The 17249-nt window shown below is 41.9% G+C and overlaps 1 protein-coding gene and 1 long non-coding RNA gene across 9 annotated transcripts in view; one reads left to right on the top strand and one right to left on the bottom strand.

Annotated features, from left to right (window-relative positions):
* The window catches only part of TCTN1 (tectonic family member 1), a 16120-nt gene extending 6179 nt beyond the window's left edge, over positions 1-9941 (bottom strand). The window contains exons 1-8 of one of the 4 annotated variants that reach the window (XM_054219579.1): positions 9871-9941; positions 9686-9819; positions 7860-7980; positions 5652-5782; positions 4695-4861; positions 4206-4293; positions 3185-3294; positions 179-199 (exon numbers count right to left, since the gene is read on the bottom strand). In XM_054219579.1, the coding sequence (XP_054075554.1) occupies positions 179-199; positions 3185-3294; positions 4206-4293; positions 4695-4861; positions 5652-5782; positions 7860-7980; positions 9686-9819; positions 9871-9920 (822 nt within the window). In that variant the 5' untranslated portion in view covers positions 9921-9941. Of the gene's footprint in view, positions 1-178; positions 200-3184; positions 3295-4205; positions 4294-4694; positions 4862-5651; positions 5783-7859; positions 7981-8915; positions 9820-9870 lie in introns of those variants that run through there. The other 3 variants (XM_054219581.1, XM_054219583.1, XM_054219580.1) reach the window with 3 other exon arrangements.
* Positions 9877-17198, top strand: LOC128917054 (uncharacterized). Of its 5 annotated transcripts, none has more exons than XR_008469158.1 (4): positions 9877-11327; positions 12602-12734; positions 13812-13898; positions 15341-17198. It is a non-coding gene; the product is annotated as an uncharacterized LOC128917054 (long non-coding RNA). The 5 variants fall into 5 exon arrangements; XR_008469159.1 differs by lacking the exon at positions 13812-13898 and adding an exon at positions 14477-14570; XR_008469160.1 differs by lacking the exon at positions 13812-13898 and having other exon boundaries at positions 15341-16192; positions 16576-17198.
* The last annotated feature ends 51 nt before the right edge of the window (positions 17199-17249 follow it).

Raw genomic sequence — 17249 nt, forward strand, 5'->3', positions numbered from 1 at the left:
GCGTATTATCTTGGCGTTGCTAAGTACCATCACTGATGATGGAACAAATGATAGAAATTTTTTAATGTAAAGATTATAGGTAAAGTCCTTGTTCTGATAAAATCAGTGAAAAACTCCCACTGACTATAGTTAAGGATTTTTCCCCCAGCTCTTCCAACTAAGTTAGAAGGATACTTACCATCTGACTTGATTTAGGCACCTAGAGAAGAATAAAAGAACAAATTCAAACAGCAGCCAAGGTATCACCTATTACAAGTAGCAGTTAAGGCTTAACTGCTTTGCCTATTTAACTCTCTATCATTACAATAGCTTTTACATTGTGTAAGTGATTGAATATACATTACAGTATCCAGGCAGTGTGAAAATAACTGTCCTTCTTTGTGGCCAGTAGGCAAAAATCTTACAGTCCAATCCTCTTTTTCCTCTCACAGTAACTGGAAAATTTCTGAGTGACTTGCATCAGTTTTCCATCAGGCTTTGACTACATTCCCAATAAATATACAATGCATTCAATAAGTAGTAGACACAGCTAGTGTTTCCCTTGGACACTCTATTTGCACATCAGAACTAGGAAACACTGAAAAAGTTTACTTGCATCAGAAAGGTGCAAAAAAAGGCATCTCAATTTGTCATCGCTTGTTATTGTGCATCATAGCGTTTGACCTATTGAGGGCGTCAGAGAACATTGTTCCTATTGCAGATCTGTGCAAAAACACTTGTAACTATTCATAGCCTGCCAGGCTGTTCGTACCCAAAGAAATGAGGAGCTTTTGTTGCCTTTTTCTGAAGGTGCCGAGTCCATAGTTTCACAGTCTCTAAACAAAGAAATGAGAAGCAAGTATCCCTCTTGTTATTCAGCATGCACGCTCGCCTCACTGGAAAATTTCCACCAAATTTTCATGGAAAGGCAGAAATGTCAGACCAAGGTCATCAATCAGGTCTCCAAAATACTCACACAGAGCACCATTTTCTCAAAAGTTTTATTTTTTTGACTCCCAATGAGTCTTTGATTCACATCTTTGGGAAGGAACCAGAAATCGACCTCTGACCATGAAGCAAGTTCTGCGGAATTACAAGAGGATACAGAGACCAGTCTGCTCATCTAACATTCCGGCAGAGAACACGTTCCTATGAGATGGAGACCTGAAGGTGATGCAGGTAAAGTCTGTCACACACTATCACGTATTTACATCAACATGCTGAGGTACAGCTCAGCCATCAGAATCGGTTGCGTGAATAAATGCGCTTATAAAGATTAGACTCGTCCTTCGGGGAAGCATGCTCTTTCTGACTAAGGTAGAGGGAATGATCACACCTAAAATTCTATTTATCTGTGGCTGGGGTGACGGATTGCGTTTCTGTCAGTCACGGGCAGACAGGACTCCAGCCTCAGTGTTGCCTCCCACTGACTCATCTTCCCACCAGCCAGGGAGGCGAGCAGGGGCAGGCGGCAGCGCGTTGTTTTGGCAGCCGCATGGTACACGCTAACCATGGTGTGAAGCATCATGTTGTGAGTATCTTAGCAGGGGGTTCCAAGCATCCCCAATGCCCCTTGGGTCTGCTGGACAGGACAGGGTAGAGAGCAGAGCTTAACTGCAACAATTACCAGGACTTTCATATCACACAAGTTGTCCAGCCTGGTAGTGAGTCTGGGCTCATAATGACGGGGTTTTCTGAAGAAATTGCTGTACCAGTCCTCTTACCCAGCGCTCCCAGCAAGCCTTCCTGCGTTGATGTGTTTTGCCATTTCTTTCGCCAGCAGCTCCACCTGCTGGCACTGGCAGGGCTCCCTGCTCTGCCCTGTGACCACCCTGTCCCCAATGCCAAGTCACTTTTCTATTGTCATATCCCATCTTCAGCTCCCTTTGGGAATGGGAGCTTCCTACAGACCACCTCTAGCACCTATTCAGCCTTCTCCAGTTATTGCGTTTGATCCTTTCTGAACGTCCAACATACTTTGGACAGAAATCTGACCTCTCTTAAACTGGGCCATTGTAGTTGGCAAGCGGCACGTGGGTAATGTATTATGTACTGTTCTAGTGACGAAGGGGAATTCATCTTTTAATTTAAAAACATTCACCTGCTTGGAGCCTGTCCTGAGGCATGCTTCTTTTCTGGCTCTGCAGCCACCACAAACTCTAATTTTAGGTGCACATGGGAACACTCAAAACCCCTCTGAGACAGAGTTTGCTCTACCTCTTCCCCAACAAAGGGGAAGATAACATTTGTGAACAACCCTTTGCTGATTTGAGATCCTCAATGAGCAGGAGAATGATTCCACCTGTGAGACTGTGAACTACTTAGTGGGCTTCCCTTTACTGCTGATAGCTTTGGAATCTGAGGGACTAGAAGGGGTCTTTAAGTAGTGACTCACTCATTAAATGAATGTAAATAATTACATAAATTAAAAAAATTTTAATGGGGGAGAGTAGGCTGTTTCTTGATGACCTTTGGGTTCTGGAAGGAGCTGTCAGCTTAAGGTACTCTGTATTTCAGTTTCAATTTTGCATGTGTGATTTCTTTTGTCTTCCTGAATATCTGTAAGGGCATTTATTTATACATAAGATGTCATCCTCTGGTTCAAAAAGGAATGAAAAAGCTTAGCTTTGAAAAATAACCACACACTGGATTTGGTAGTAGGTTGAATGCAAACAAATTTGCTCTCAGTGGGGTAAAATGTCATGTTCTTTGAGGAGTATAAGGAAAGCTTCGTGTGTGTGTGCAATAACTCACTATTAAAAATTGAGGCTTGTAACAAAAGTATATACGCAGAGGATTAAACTTTACAGGCTCTTCTTAAAGTACAAAGGCTTACCAGCTCTTTAAAACCTAGACTTCTTAGAATTATGCACTCTGGTAATAGGCTTCTTGGAAAAAGCTCAGACGTGCATAAAAGCACAAAAGTGCTGCCATTGCAGCAAGCGTTAGCTCAGTGACACAGACTTGTCTCTTCAAGACCATTATTTTTGTTGGCTAAGCGGAGAACAGTAAATTCTTCTGTTCCTGAAGCTTGAAGTAAAAACATTTCCAAAGGCTTTCTGTATAAGACTTTTTCCCAACGCACAATTTAAATCCAAATAAAAAAACCAAATCCTTTAGTAAATAGGAGTTACTTAATTCTGGTGACACAAAACAATACATAATATCAATGATCATCTATATGAGTGTTTCAAATCATACTTACTGCTAAAATGCTGGAGTTGATATAGAATAGCATACTAACTGCTTGAATGTTGCCACATTTTTCCACACTTACTGATCTAATGCATTTTGTAGCCTGGTTTACTAAAAACCCTGGGGAAAAAAAAGCACAAAGTATTACTGAATGAAATGAAAGAGTAATTACAAAAAGCAGAAATAAAAAACAATATAAAAACTTCAAATATAAGCAAAAGTGAAAGCAAACATAATTTCTATTGCAGATAAGGTTTTATGTCAGCTATAAAGAATGATACTTTCTTAGATTCTCCCAAAATGCTATGAGACAAAATATTACTTCTTAACAATAGAAGCTTAATAAAAGCTAGAAGATTTAGGACTTCATTTTTCAGATCTCATAAGATTATTTTTTTTCTTTCACAAGAGACTTCGGTTCTCCTATCATCATCATCATGATTGATTGATATGATACCTTATTTAATAATAACAGTGGGGTTTGGAAAATGCAGGTGTGGGGTTTGGCTGTGGTTGTGGCTTTTTTTTTTTTCCCCCCTTCCCCCCTGCTGATTTTCAGAAAACTGTGTGAAAGGTTAAAATGTAGAGCTCAAGCCTGCAAGTCTGACTTGAGTTGCATTCAGGCTGTGAAAGGAACCTCGTTATACCAGAGGGACACCTTACAAAAGTTGCCCAGTTAGGTCTTGCTTTGTGTAATACCCTCTTCCCTCATGGTGTCACCCTTGTACTATTTTATTAAACCAATTATGCCAAATAGGATGTTTTGCTGTTGGATAAACAACCCATTAACAAGACTCTCAAGGATTTCCATATCTAACTTTGAATGTTTAATATAGATGCAATGCAACTTCCAATCGATGTCTAAAAAAAAAAAACCACCACCAGAGAAACAGAGGCTATTTGGAAAATATTTGTTCATGACTCCATCTGAATTTACATTTGTGTGTGTGACAATTTATTGATTGATCAAGTTCAGGTCAGAGCAGAACACTCTAAAGCAAATAAACTGGAATTCAAACGCATTTTCCAACCTGCAGGATTCGCATCAGAGCACCAAGAGGAGAGCACAGGACTAGGCAGCCTTAGAAATGCATCTACTGTCTGTATAGGAACACCATACTGCCGAATAAAACAACACATTCAAGTATACAGGTGTGTTTCAGTCCATGTGAAGTTTTAGAGCATTTATATTAACAATAAATCTGAATAAAAGAAGTTCTTATTTCCACTATATCTTTCAATGCTGTATACTGCTTTATGCATCAATTCTTAAGCTACGGCTTTGTTTATGATAGCAACCAGCTACGTATTTTTCACAGATCTTAAAAAATCTAGTTCATTTTTTAAGTAAACTAACAAAAAATGCTACACTTCTTATTTTTACATTTCTATATTTAAAGACCAAAATAAAGTTTGTCTTTTCCAGAAGAACTGCAATTTTTTTAAAAGCATATGCAAACAATGTTCACTTGTTCTTTTATGAAACAATATAATACTAACTGAATCATGTAATTATTTACCTCATATCTATATGTTTCATTTGCATCAGAAGGACTTTGAGCATCTGTGTTCATATTCCAGCTGTCAGGCTCAGCACTGAAAGTAGCACTTTCAAACTCTTTAAGCAATTGATCAAAATTTTCAGAAGTAGGCATTTGAGGGGAACTGAAGGAGAGTGCTTCTTTATCTGTCAAAACATTATTTTAAGAATGAGATAACCTTTAGGATAAAAGATACGGAAAGGTTATTTAGTAATATTTTTCCTTCTGGAGTTGCTAAAACACAGTGAAAGAAAAATACCAAAACATTTTACTTTATTTTTTAAGGAAAGCGTTCTCTTTCCTTTAAGAGAAAACCTAGGCAGTGTCTTAATTCATCATTTCACCCAGATCTATGAAAGCACAAACTTAAACTTAAGGAAAGAGGTAAGTCTCTTTCTTTCAAAATCATGGTTTCTAACAGCATCAGATGTTCCAGAACAAAGACATGCCGATTAGTGTCTACAGTTTCAATGCTAAGTATTCAGATGACTACTGCACAGTCTTAATTAAATTAAGAGAACACAGCACTGGTCACTTCTTACTTCCCTGCAAGTTACTTCGAAGCTGGCCATAAAGGATTTGTGCCAACAGTGCCTCTTACAGTAACAGATCAGGAAGGAGCTGGTTTCCCATGAGAACTTTAATGTGATTTATTGGGGAGGCTAAATTATTTACATAAAATAAAAAATAAAATAAATACATCAAACCCACCCCAAAAAGCATATTTATTTTTTTTAACAGAGAAGACTAAGAGTTAGGACTATGAGGTGTTTTAACTGCATAGTTTCGTAAGTGAAAGGATTACAACATAGGCAGAATACCCAGTTTTCTGACAGGTTTAGTTATTTTTAATTTTAGTCTGTTTCTGGCACCTAAAGAGCTTACAAAAATAACAGCACAATGCTTAATATTGGCAACGGCAACAAGTCTACTTACAGTTTGTAGCATGAATGCAGAAAACACTGGGATTGACTTGGTCAATTAATTTAAATATCCTTTCTGGTGGATTTGCTTCAACATCAAGTGAATATATAGCAGCTTTCTGACTACAAAGACGGTTGTCACCTCTACAAACAATAACAATAAAATCAATAATCCCCTGGAAGTTGGTATTGACCATATTTAAAAGTTCTTTTCAGGTATTGAGGCAGCATCAAAAAAAGCACTAAAGAGATTACTCAACACAATTTGTATAGCATTTGTGCATCCTTACAAGGTTTATATTGTTTTATACTGTGTGCTTAGTAATAAATAAAAGAATTCTCCAACATGTTTTATCTAGCAGAGAAAACTGCGTGAGCAGCAACATGAAGAAAGGTAAGAGACAGACCAGCGGGAAGGGAAGAGCCTGACAGTAATAATATTAGAGCTAAAATGAGAAGTTGGATGGGATCCAGATGGTGTGAGACACCACAGATGCAGGGTGCACCACAGGCTATACACAGCTCAGAAGCACTTTTATTTATACAACACAAGTGGGAAGTATGACCTTTAGGGTAACGTGATGGCATGTGGGCCGGAAAAAAGGTCAGTTTTGTGAATATTACAATAATATTCACTGGCCGGGGGGGAGGGGGGAAACAGGAAAAAATCCTGCTTGAGCTGCATGTAAAAGAAATGGCAGAGTGAGAAAGAGGGAGGTGAAATAACCCATCCAATCTAGGAAAGGTATTTGTAGATGTGCCGTGGGTTCATCACCACCAGCCCAGAACTGCAGTAGCTGCAGAGTGAATGTGCCAGTTCATACCCTGAAGAGTACTGGTGTGTCCTACATGCTAGAGAGACGAGATGATGATCCTTGGGAAACAGGTACTTACGCAGGGTTAAAGCAGTCAAGGGCAGGCACTGAAGAAGTGAAATGACTTTCAGAAATTACTTTTTAAGCATGAGGTGAACCATTTGTTAGTAGGATCACATCATATATCAAACACCATTTCTCCGCTGTTTCAGAAGTCACAGAACCTCTCACTTGGGATCAGTCAAACCCTTTCAGTAACTAACACAATTATGCAAATGTATATAAATCTAGATGTGTAAATAATGAGATTCACAATACTTGCAGTTATTGAAAATCCCATGGATTTTCACGCAAAATGAACATTTTACACAGAAGAACTTGAGGAAAGAAACATAACTTCATTTTATGCGTTTCTAGTTGAGAAAGACAGAATTGTCACCTGAGACAATTAAACTGTCATTCAGGAAGGCATTGATTAGACCTTTCTGATATATATAAATATCTATAAATGGGTAGCAGTAGTCATTGTGTGCTGTGTGCAAGAACAATAAGAAACTACAGTCTGGGATGACTGCTAATTCAAATTTTAAAGCACTAAGAATAAACCCCAGTGTTCAGATTGGCATAATTTATGCAGCAGGTGGGTTGAAGAGCTGTACTTAGTGTTCTGAGAAGTCACTAAGAGATTTTTTACATTACGATTTTGAAGTGAGCTTTCTTAACTCCTTTTTGAGAAGATGAAATTGGGTGAAGGTGTTTTCAGATAAACTGTAAATAGCAAATAAACAACTACTGGCATTACATTGTTGATATGATGATACATTTTATTGTTTGTAAAGTGACAGACTGGCATGAGGCAGCAGGTTGGGATGCCAACTTGTAAAACTAGGATCAGAACAATGCTCATGCTACTTCATTAAGCCCTGAATTGATCAAGTTTCTAGCTGATATCATAAACTGTAATGAAAGAGGTTAGTGATAAATTGCCAATGACCTATAGAGGCGGCCAGATGGTCCCATGGTATCAGCCTTCTTAACTTCCAGACACTGCATTATATTGATGAAAGTCTAAAGATGCATTATTCTTCCCTCCAACAGAAGGCATTACCACCTAAGCGCCCATAGACAGTAGCACAGTGAAACATGAGAAAAGCAAGGAGTGTGAGTTTAGAAAAGAGGGACTAAGTGAAAGAGAAAAGGGTGGGAGGCCAATTTGCTGTTCTGTGTGGTTGGGGCCAAAAGTTTACAGGCTTAGCGCAGGAGGGACTGGTGAAAGGGCAGGCAGGAGTTAGGATGGCAGAGGGGTCAGGAATTGGTAAAAGGGGAGAATATAGCCCATACAAACACATGCAGCAAATAAAACAATATTTTTTTATTTCATTTCATATAGTTATTTATCCACTTACGTGACAATAGGAACTGAACATGTAGTAAAGAGACTGAAGTCGGCTGCACTGCAATCGGGGTCACAGCAGCAATTTACATCACACTGTGCCACCAACAGATCACAAACACACAGCTTGGCAACTGGAGGGGATTTAAATTAGAATTAGAATTGGAACTTTACACATTACAGCATGTTCCCTAACACTTTCATTTTTCACCCCGCCTTATTTTTGACAATGGCTAAAAGTCTATATCCAAATTCACGTGTTGGTTTGGGTTTTTTTTTAAGTCATTTTTAAAAGCCATCTTTTCTGCTACTTAGCAAATCTATTTGGAACACGACAGCAAAACCAAGAGCATACTAAAATCTGATGGTGTGTTCCCTGTGAAATCAAAAAAGCAACTTAATAGAAATTTTGAAAGTATGAAAATGTACTCAGCCCTGCAGAGGGGAAAAAAAAGAAATACAAACAAGCTATGCTTATCTGCTTGTTTCAGCTTATTAGGAAATAAACCACCAAAAAAAAAGAGGAACATTTTGATAGAGCAGTGAGATGTTTACCAGTATTGAGCATGTCCCAGGGCCCAGTAATATATTTTCCTGATGTGCCAACATTACCATAGTTGACTTCTTTGAAATTGTGTTTTCTCCCTGTCTTTAGATACTATGAAATATTGTAATAATACAGAAAGTAATTGCTAGCAATGCTGTAAACTGTCTTGATAAAATACATTTGGCAACTTCTTAAAACATTCTTAGGTTTTCAAGTTTATAAATTCAAAGAACAGATATTACTCTACCGAACTGTTTTTGAGAGCTGCTATTCTGTAACAAGTCCAGACTTGAGAATAGCACAGAATAAAGAACATTAAGACCAGCACCCCATACACAAGACCTTCAAAGAAGGCTCCTTTTCATAACTATTGCTTCCTTTATTTCAACTTGACTGTTGTCTATTTCTCTATGGCCTCCTGGATGCTCTCTGACCGTCTGAACAGTATCCAGGTATTTCCTGGAACCTCTGAAGTTCTGACTGTTCTGTCAGCTGAGTTTAACACTGGAATCCTTAGCTCACCTTGTAAACAACAGAAGTTTAAACATGGATGATCAGATTGCGCAGTTATGTCTCTGAGATCAGGCATTTAAGTCTCTCTTCCCCAAGGAGGTGTGCACTGGGACATGTTTAATTTGGCAAGTAATCTAGGGAAGCAGAATCGATGGCAACAACACTGGGAAATCAAAAGTTAAATAAAAGTATACCTGCCAATTAGAAGACAGTGGAAAACACCTTCTGGTAACACAATAACAAAAATGTGTAATCTATGTTGCCACAGCACCACTATATATCCACAGAGCTGGGGCTGAATTAGGAGTCTTGGGGCAAACTGTATGCGCCTCCAGCTCAGTGTATAAGTGGAGATCTCCAAGCACATACAGGGTGAGTCTGGGTCTCCTCTGTGAAGCCAGGCTCTGCCCTGTGGGCTCAGAGCAGGGTGCTGGGTGGCCAGGAGAGCTTGCCCTCCATCAGCGCCAACTCACGGGACTGTACGTGCTGGGATCAGCTTGCCCAGTACCCGAAGGCTGTGTAGAGGCTTGCTGAGCCTGCCTTTCGGAGGACGCTCTGAGCCCCGGCTGGAGTGGGGTGCTCAAAGCAGCGCCGCAGCACAGCCCCGGTAAATCTCCGGGGGCGCCGGCCTGCAACGGGAGCCTCCCAGGCTGCAACGGGAGCCGAAGGGGATCCAAGAGCTCAGCGACGACTGAATGCCTGAGAGAGGCCGTGAGTGGGGCTTCCCTTGGCCCGGGAAGAGCCGAAGAGCCGGAGACCCCGCCCCACCGGGCACCCACCGTCCGTGATCGGGGCCGGCCCGCTGTGGGTCCGCACAGCAGCGCGCGTCTCCGGTGGCGCCGCGGGACCCGCCGCGCTGTCCACGGGCTCGGGGGCAGGCTCCGCGCTCGGTTCTGCTGCCCAGAGCGGCGGCAGGAGGAGGAGGAGGAGGAGGAGGAGGAGGAGGAGGAGGAGGAGGAGGAGGAGGAGGAGGAGGAGGAGGAGGAAGGCCCCGCGCTCCAGCGCCGCAGCCATGGCGGCCGCTGCCGCACCGCCCCTAGCAACGGCGCCGTTACCAAGGAGCGCGGGGCATCACGGGAAGTGCGTGTCCGCCCCGCCCCGGAGCATCACGGGAAACAGGGGGTCTGCGGCCGCCGGGCATGATGGGAAGTGGGTCGCGCGGCCCGGGCGCCATGGCGGGCGGCGAGGGGAGGCCGGGCCCTGGCCAGGCCGCCGTCTCCCGCCTCCCTGTGCCTCCCGCTGCGCAGGGAGGCCCGCGGCGGGGTTGCACGCTGGGCCTTTGGCTAAACTTGGTCTCCTGTGAGGCCACCCCGCTTGCCTGGACTCACCGGTGCTATCGTGGTGGCCTGAGGTGTCCACTCGCACCACCCAGCCCCTTCAGAAAGAGCCCAGTGTGGTGGTAATCCAGCTGTCAGTGGCCCAGCAGTAGCAAGCCGAAGGAAAAGCCTAAGAAAGGGCTTAAGGTGTAGCTACATAAATGTAAGCCATATACGTGTTCTGGGTAAAAATGCTATTGGAAGGCCATATATGAAAAAAATGGTGGGGAATGGCTCCTTGTGAGCTATAAAATCCTCTGTTTAGCACGTTTTTGCTAATATTTTGGGGTTTAATAATCTGCTTAAACTAATTTTTAAAGTCTTACCAATTTCTTTCTCCTTTTGAAAATGCCATGGGTTCTTACTGCTCAGTGTGCATATTAATTAATTTGTTAGTAATCTTGCAATATCTAGAGGTATTTTTATGCTAATTTGGAAAAACTGAGCTAAAGAGTGACTACATGATAAGGTTCTTTAAGGTACCTTACAAATGTTAATATCTGGGCTTCAGTTCCAACCAAGAGACAACTTGTTACAGTCTTGCTGAAGTTTGTTTTCTGCGTTATCTGATCAAAAGCAACTGTACAACATTTGTTGGTGCATCAGCCTGACAAGTACATTGTTACACAGTGTTTCTTATTTTCCTGACCAGGTTTGTTCCTATCCTCTTGAAGGAAAGCCAACAAAAGCTTTAAGACCACAAGAGGGCACGTTCTGTTTTTATGTTTAATAAACTTGACTGCTCCCTGTGGCAGTCACAACATCTGAACAGCCCAACTTCATGCTAGCGTACAAATTTTGTATGTTAAAAGATGTTCCAGCTGCTTCTATTGAAAACTGAAATAATTCCATGGTGCATACAGCATCTTTGTCACTTCTTTGCACTGTCCTCTGCTGTACAAGAGCCATTACCAACAAAGGTGTTGATGACTTACACAAGACAATTTTCTGCCTTGCACAGCATGAGACTGCCAAGGTCATTTTATATTATCAAAGAGCTGGAACTTAGGATGGGTTTGAAATAGCTCCATATCACACAGCAACATCCTGGTGTCCTCCTTCCCCTCGGAGAGACCTCATTTTCTAAGGACATGGTGACATGAAGGTGAGAATCCAGTGTACTCCATTGTACCTCTGTGTGCCTTACATGAAATAATTGTCTCACCTGGGTCTCCATTCTGCATTCCTTCTGTTAAAACAAGTATAAACCAAAGTTACTGTATTTGCCTCCTTCCTTGGGGAAGAACTGATGTCTGTTTCTTTGCTGCTTCTGAGATTATTTTGATTTAGCTGGAAACATTCATGCATTTCCTTTCAGTAAGGTCTCCTAAATCATGTTACTAATGTTGGGGGTTTTTTTTCAGGCTTGAAGAGTAACAGTAACTTCAAGTATATTTACATTTTGAAAAGTGACTGTAAAAATGGCATCATAGGACTCCTCCTTTATGCTTCTCACTAAGGCTGTGCCAGGACTGGCTGCAGCCATAGAGAATACGTGCCTATATTTGGAGGAAGTTATGGGATCTTTAAAAAGCAGTGTCTTTAATAGTCCCGCAGCAGAGGAACATGTTGACTTTGCCAGTTTAGTCACTTAGATTTGCATATTCGTAGCTATGTTCAGGACAGATGTTGGTGCACTTTGGCCCTACTTAGTAAAGCAGACAGGCACAGGTTGTAGAAATCAGCCAAGGACCTGTTTGCAGCTAGCAGAGTTAGAAATCTTGCAGCTTCAAGAAGGAGGAGGCCTTAGGCAGGGAACAGTCCCTGAAGTAAAGGAGGCTTGTTTTCCTGCCTGTTAAAAGGCGAGTGAAGCTCTTTACTTTTGTCACTACTAAGTGTGTGAAGTTTCCGCGTCCTTTTGCTTGAGGGAAAGTAAAACAGATTTTGGAGTTTTACTTGTAATTGCTGTGGTGCTCGTCCCAGCTGGGAGAGGTGAGCCTGCAGGAAGGAACAGTTTGAGCACGTGGCTGCTCTCTCCTTCACTGCTGTGTGTTTGAGATCACACATCTCTCCGGGTGAAGCTGACTTAGAGGCCTACGTTCCCTTTAAATTCCTTGACTAATCTTCTCTCATATACTACATATCGTCAGTTAACAAGGAAGATGTTTCTCCTACCTAGAAGTCCTGTAAATTTTGAAACTTGGAATTTAGTTTGCAGGCTTGGCAGGAGAGTGGTGCTTAGTTTATTATTTATCATCACTGGTTGTATTCTGTCTTCTGTATCGCTCGTGCAACTGCAGTGTCATGAGATGAGATAATTAGTATTAAAGCCTCCCTACTTGTTAGTTTACACATTTCTGATGGATTTAAAATCAGTAGAAAGAGCTGTTGACAATGCACAAGGGAAAATATAACTTAATACATTCTTTTTGCATGCAGAATTACTTTGCAAAGCTGATAGTGCACAGGGGACTAGACTCCTAGATGAAAACCAAGCCTTGCTGAAACCTGGGAGCTATTCCCACAGATTGCACCCTGAATGCATGTGGGCAGGAGCTGGATGAATAAGGAGGTATTATTTCTTACTCCATCTGCCACTGAAATAGAATAGAACTGGTCAACTGTTCAATAGCAAAGTGTAACATAATTAATCTGTTTTTCTCATGACCTTTTTTTTTATTCCAGAAGTAAGTTAGGGCTTTACTTAGACCAACAGTTCACCTAAACCCATCCCCAATACTGGCTGTAAAAGAAGAATAGGATGACCATAGCTGTTGCGTCACTTCAGTTTCCCCCATTAGTAATGCTTAAGTAACTAACTCTGAATCCCTTAACTGTAGGATGTGATAGTTCAATAAAGTCTTTATGCTTCTCCAGCAATATGTACACATAAACACAAAGTAGTAAGTCCCTGCAGAAAGAAACGTAAAGAAAATTAGAAAAGAAAAAAAAAATCCAACCTACTTTGTCATACAGAGAACAAAGGCAAGACCAAAGCCGAGTATAAGAGAAACCGTTTGAAAAATCCTACCACCACAAAACACACCCTTGTATTAGACTTCTGAAGCAGGTTCCAAAAAGCAAACTCCACAGTGTGTAGGACGAGATCAGGACATTAATAAATAATGCATGTTCTCCATCAGAGAGATTTTAATTTATCCTATCAACATGAGTTAATTAATAATTAAAAAGGGCACTGTGATCCGCATGTGGGAGGTCCTAGAAAATGAAAATTTAAGCAGTTCAAGATGCAGCACATTACTGTCTATTAAAAAACATGTTAAGGGATTTTGTGCATTACTATTTTAATTATATTTTAAGTAGCAAGATTTTTATATGCATTTAAGCATTATAGCGTGCCATTTGCAATCCAAATATTGCAGGATTAAGTCCCATCAAGTACAGCAAAACCAGGGGAAGTAACTGATTATAAACACAAAACTAATGCAGGCATCTTTTATGAAATGCTAAAACTAAGCAAAAGCACTACTTATATTTTTGTTTCTCTCATCCAAGATTATTTTAATAATTCTGTTAAATTTACATTTTTAACTGTATAACTTTCACCACAGCCCTTTGCTTTTAAAATTATTTGAGATTTAAATAATTTAATTGCTTTTACACATACAAATTTATTGCTGTTCCTCAGAACAAAAGACGCGAGAGTTTTCAGAATAGTGCATCAATATCTGTCCCGAACATATCTACAAATATGCAAACCGAAGTGAATAAACTGGTAAAGTCAACCTGCTTCTCTGCAGTGGGACAACAACAGAAATTCTGCCCATGGACATATATCCTTTTGATTAAACAGTTTAGTTTTATTTTTGGACATTTAAACTAACTCAGAGTGGAATTAGCTTAATAATCCTGGTCTTCATAAATTATGATGGACAGGGTGTTCACGCTCTTTGTTGGTTGAATGTGTGCAGCTCTTTCTGAATACACCGTATACAAGGCTTTTAACTGACTCGGGTTTTATTGTTAGGAAGTTTGTAGTAATAAAAAATGCTCAACAGTGTTACTGTTGTGAGACAGCTTCTCTAGGATCTGGTATAATTCCTGTTACTTCAAACTTTTTAAATAAGGAGAAAATAGTAAGAGGAAACAGTTTTTTATGTGCATTATTCCATCTAAATATGTATTTTCAGCTTGATGCCATTCAAAACAATTTTACCACTGACCAAAAGTCAGAGTCACCATTAAACTACAATAGTTTGTATTTTATGGAGAAGCTGGATGACTTGAGTGAGGTTCTAAAGGAATTGAGGGAAAAACTGATACACAAAATAAATCATCTCTCTGGGATTTCAGACAGCTAGGATCTGGAAGGTCCTAGTTCCCCACCCTGAGATGGTGATCTTCTGACTCTGCATCTTCTCTTGACTCTTCCATGTGGAGAAGTCTGGTATCGTTGTCCTTTGCATGTTAGTTTTCTATTTGAAGCTAACTATTCTGTCTGAACTTCGTCGTCGTATAAAGGCAAACATCGGATTTGCTCTATGACAGATGACTTCAAAAATTCAAGTGGACAGGCATTTTTAATTAAGAGTCAAAACAAAGTCAAATAAGGCTGAAATAAACTGCATTCTGGTCTAGCACAACATTAGCCCTTAAATAAATAGTGAGAAGCCTGGGCTGTCTCTGTACAGCAGATGGCATTACAGGTAATATTTATCATACTCCAGTCCCAAGGCTAAGATAGTAGGGAGGGCGGACTGACGTCAGCTACAAGTGAATCAGTCTTAATACAAGCTGAAAAACTGCTTGTGCCTTCAACAGTTGATTACATTGCACAGCACTTCTGTTTAGCGCTCCCTGTTGCATTTATTAGTCTGTCTGATCAAGCCTAGCAGGAAGGATTCATTTTGTTTTGCAGCTTAAATGAACTGATGTAAATGGATCTTGGACTTTGAGGTGGGAAGATTCCACCCAGCTGCAGTAACCAGGGGGATGCCCTTTGCCCCAGATCTTGTGCCAAATTTGTGCATTCGAGAATTTTAAACAAATATCCCTTGGCAGGATATCGACCTTCAGGGTACAAGAATAATACTGAGCGAGACAGCAGGGCATGTACTGGGAGGGATATACAGGGAGATCTATCAGGACTCGTACTGAGCAGTGGGAAAAACCAGTTCGGTGCTGTTTCACTAAAAATGATTGTTCTTTGTCTCACAGGAGCCAAGGGATTCTCTGAATGAAAAACAATAGCAATTTTTCATCTGGGCGCCGCGTCATCGTGCAGGAGTGAAAGAGTTCAGCAAAGGTTACTAATTATCACGTAAATGATGTTGTCTTCCTTGGCTGTCTGGGCAGACCTGGGTGGGTGAGCAGGGATGGAGGGAGTACGAACTGCCCACGGCGTGCCTTGGCTTTGGGAGCCCGTACCGCAACACAGAGTCACGCTCTGCCAAGTGTGTGGGACAGCCTTGCGCTCATGCTGAGTATCTCAATCTGCGAGCCATGGCCGATCGGCAAAGCGGTACAGAGAGCTTCCTGTCCAGCTCTGGGGAACACGTTGCGATGAGGCAGAACGGAGAGCTCGGGTTTAGTGGGAAGTGTGGTGGGGGATCACAGGCTGAGATGCAATGCACACCCAGCCGCTGAAGGACAGATCACCTTGCGCTAACCAGAGCTGCCTCAGGGCACCCTGGCACTTCAGGCATTATTGAAATCTGCTGCATTCAAGAAAAATACATTAGGCAAGGCTGGACTTACCCTGAGAGGGACCTGGACAAGAAGGAGGAAGAATAAGGGCAGGGAAAGAGTGACTCTGTGGGGGAAACTCTGAAGTATGTGCTTCCCTTTCCCGGTAGAGATATGGGAGGGGGTGAGGCAGCAATGTTTGCTGCTGTGGAGATCCACCTTCTGTTTGTCATCTCACACACCCTGACGGGCCTTGGCAGCAGCACACTTATCTCCAGCATGTTGGCAAATTCAGCTCTACAGCAGTTTCCTAATTCACCAAGGCTGGGCCTGGGCTGCTCTTTGTGTTCCCTGCACTTTCCTTCTCTCCATTCTAATGGGCAGGTGAATTTTTTAATAAGTTGGAATACAATTTCAGCTTTAGGCAGAAAATTTTCAGGCATTGCTTAAGCCTTTAGCAGTTTAAAGGGGAGGAATATTGTCTCCGTCAACATACACAGCGAGTGAAATGCCTACCATCTCTTAATGCTATTATAATGACGTGCTTCAATAATGTTCCTCGTGGGTTGGGTCGGTGGAATATGCCGCACAGCTTTTCCTTTCACTGGCGTCAGCTTGGGGTTCAGGTTTCACACCTACCTCTGCTTTATTTACACCTGCCTATTGTTTTGGTTATTTACATATCTCAGGTTGTTGAATGCAGCAGTAGCAGCCTTTTTATGCCTGTGTATGCGGAGGCATTACATTAATTTGCGCTTGTCGTGCAGAGCTGCCTGCTCAGAGCTTCCAAAGAGACAAGCCATTTTGCACGCCCACAAGCGGCATGGAAAACTGAGCTGCAAAAAGAGAAGGAATTGGGCTTTTTTGAACATGGTGGGTCTTTAAAGTGTGGATGCCTTGAAGTTGTTGGTGGCTTTGAAGTCATCCGGGGGGACACCCTAAAGCCATCTCACCGCCTTTGTACCACGCTCACCTGCAATTAAAATAATTTTAGTGGGTTTTGTGTGGTGACTGCGTACTATGGCCTTCTCGTGAAGGTTTTGTTTGGCATTTCATATCCCTTACCCAAAAATGGGTTAATGCTCTGCACTTTCATGCATCTCTGCAGAAACCACACAGACATCACAGGCCACAGTGAGCTGGCTCTGCCCCTAACCGCACCCCACCAGGGAAAACAGGACGAGTTGTTCTTTAGAAATAAATTTTTGTGTGGTATGACTCACATAACCGTCCGTAATAGCCAGAAAGTACAAACGGCCACCGAGTCCCTTCGAGTTATGTGGAGCATGCGAGACACGCGGCCCGATATGGGCGTGGAGGGGCAAGTATCTGGGTTAGGCGCAGCCTGGCTGTTGAAAGCGTAATTGCAGTAATTACGGTGGCAGCGGCAGCCAGCCGGGGAACCGTCTCCCCGTTCCCCGCCGACGCCCCGCTCGGCGGC

The sequence above is a fragment of the Rissa tridactyla genome, chromosome 13 (genome assembly GCF_028500815.1).
Source record: "Rissa tridactyla isolate bRisTri1 chromosome 13, bRisTri1.patW.cur.20221130, whole genome shotgun sequence".
Lineage (NCBI taxonomy): Eukaryota > Metazoa > Chordata > Aves > Charadriiformes > Laridae > Rissa > Rissa tridactyla.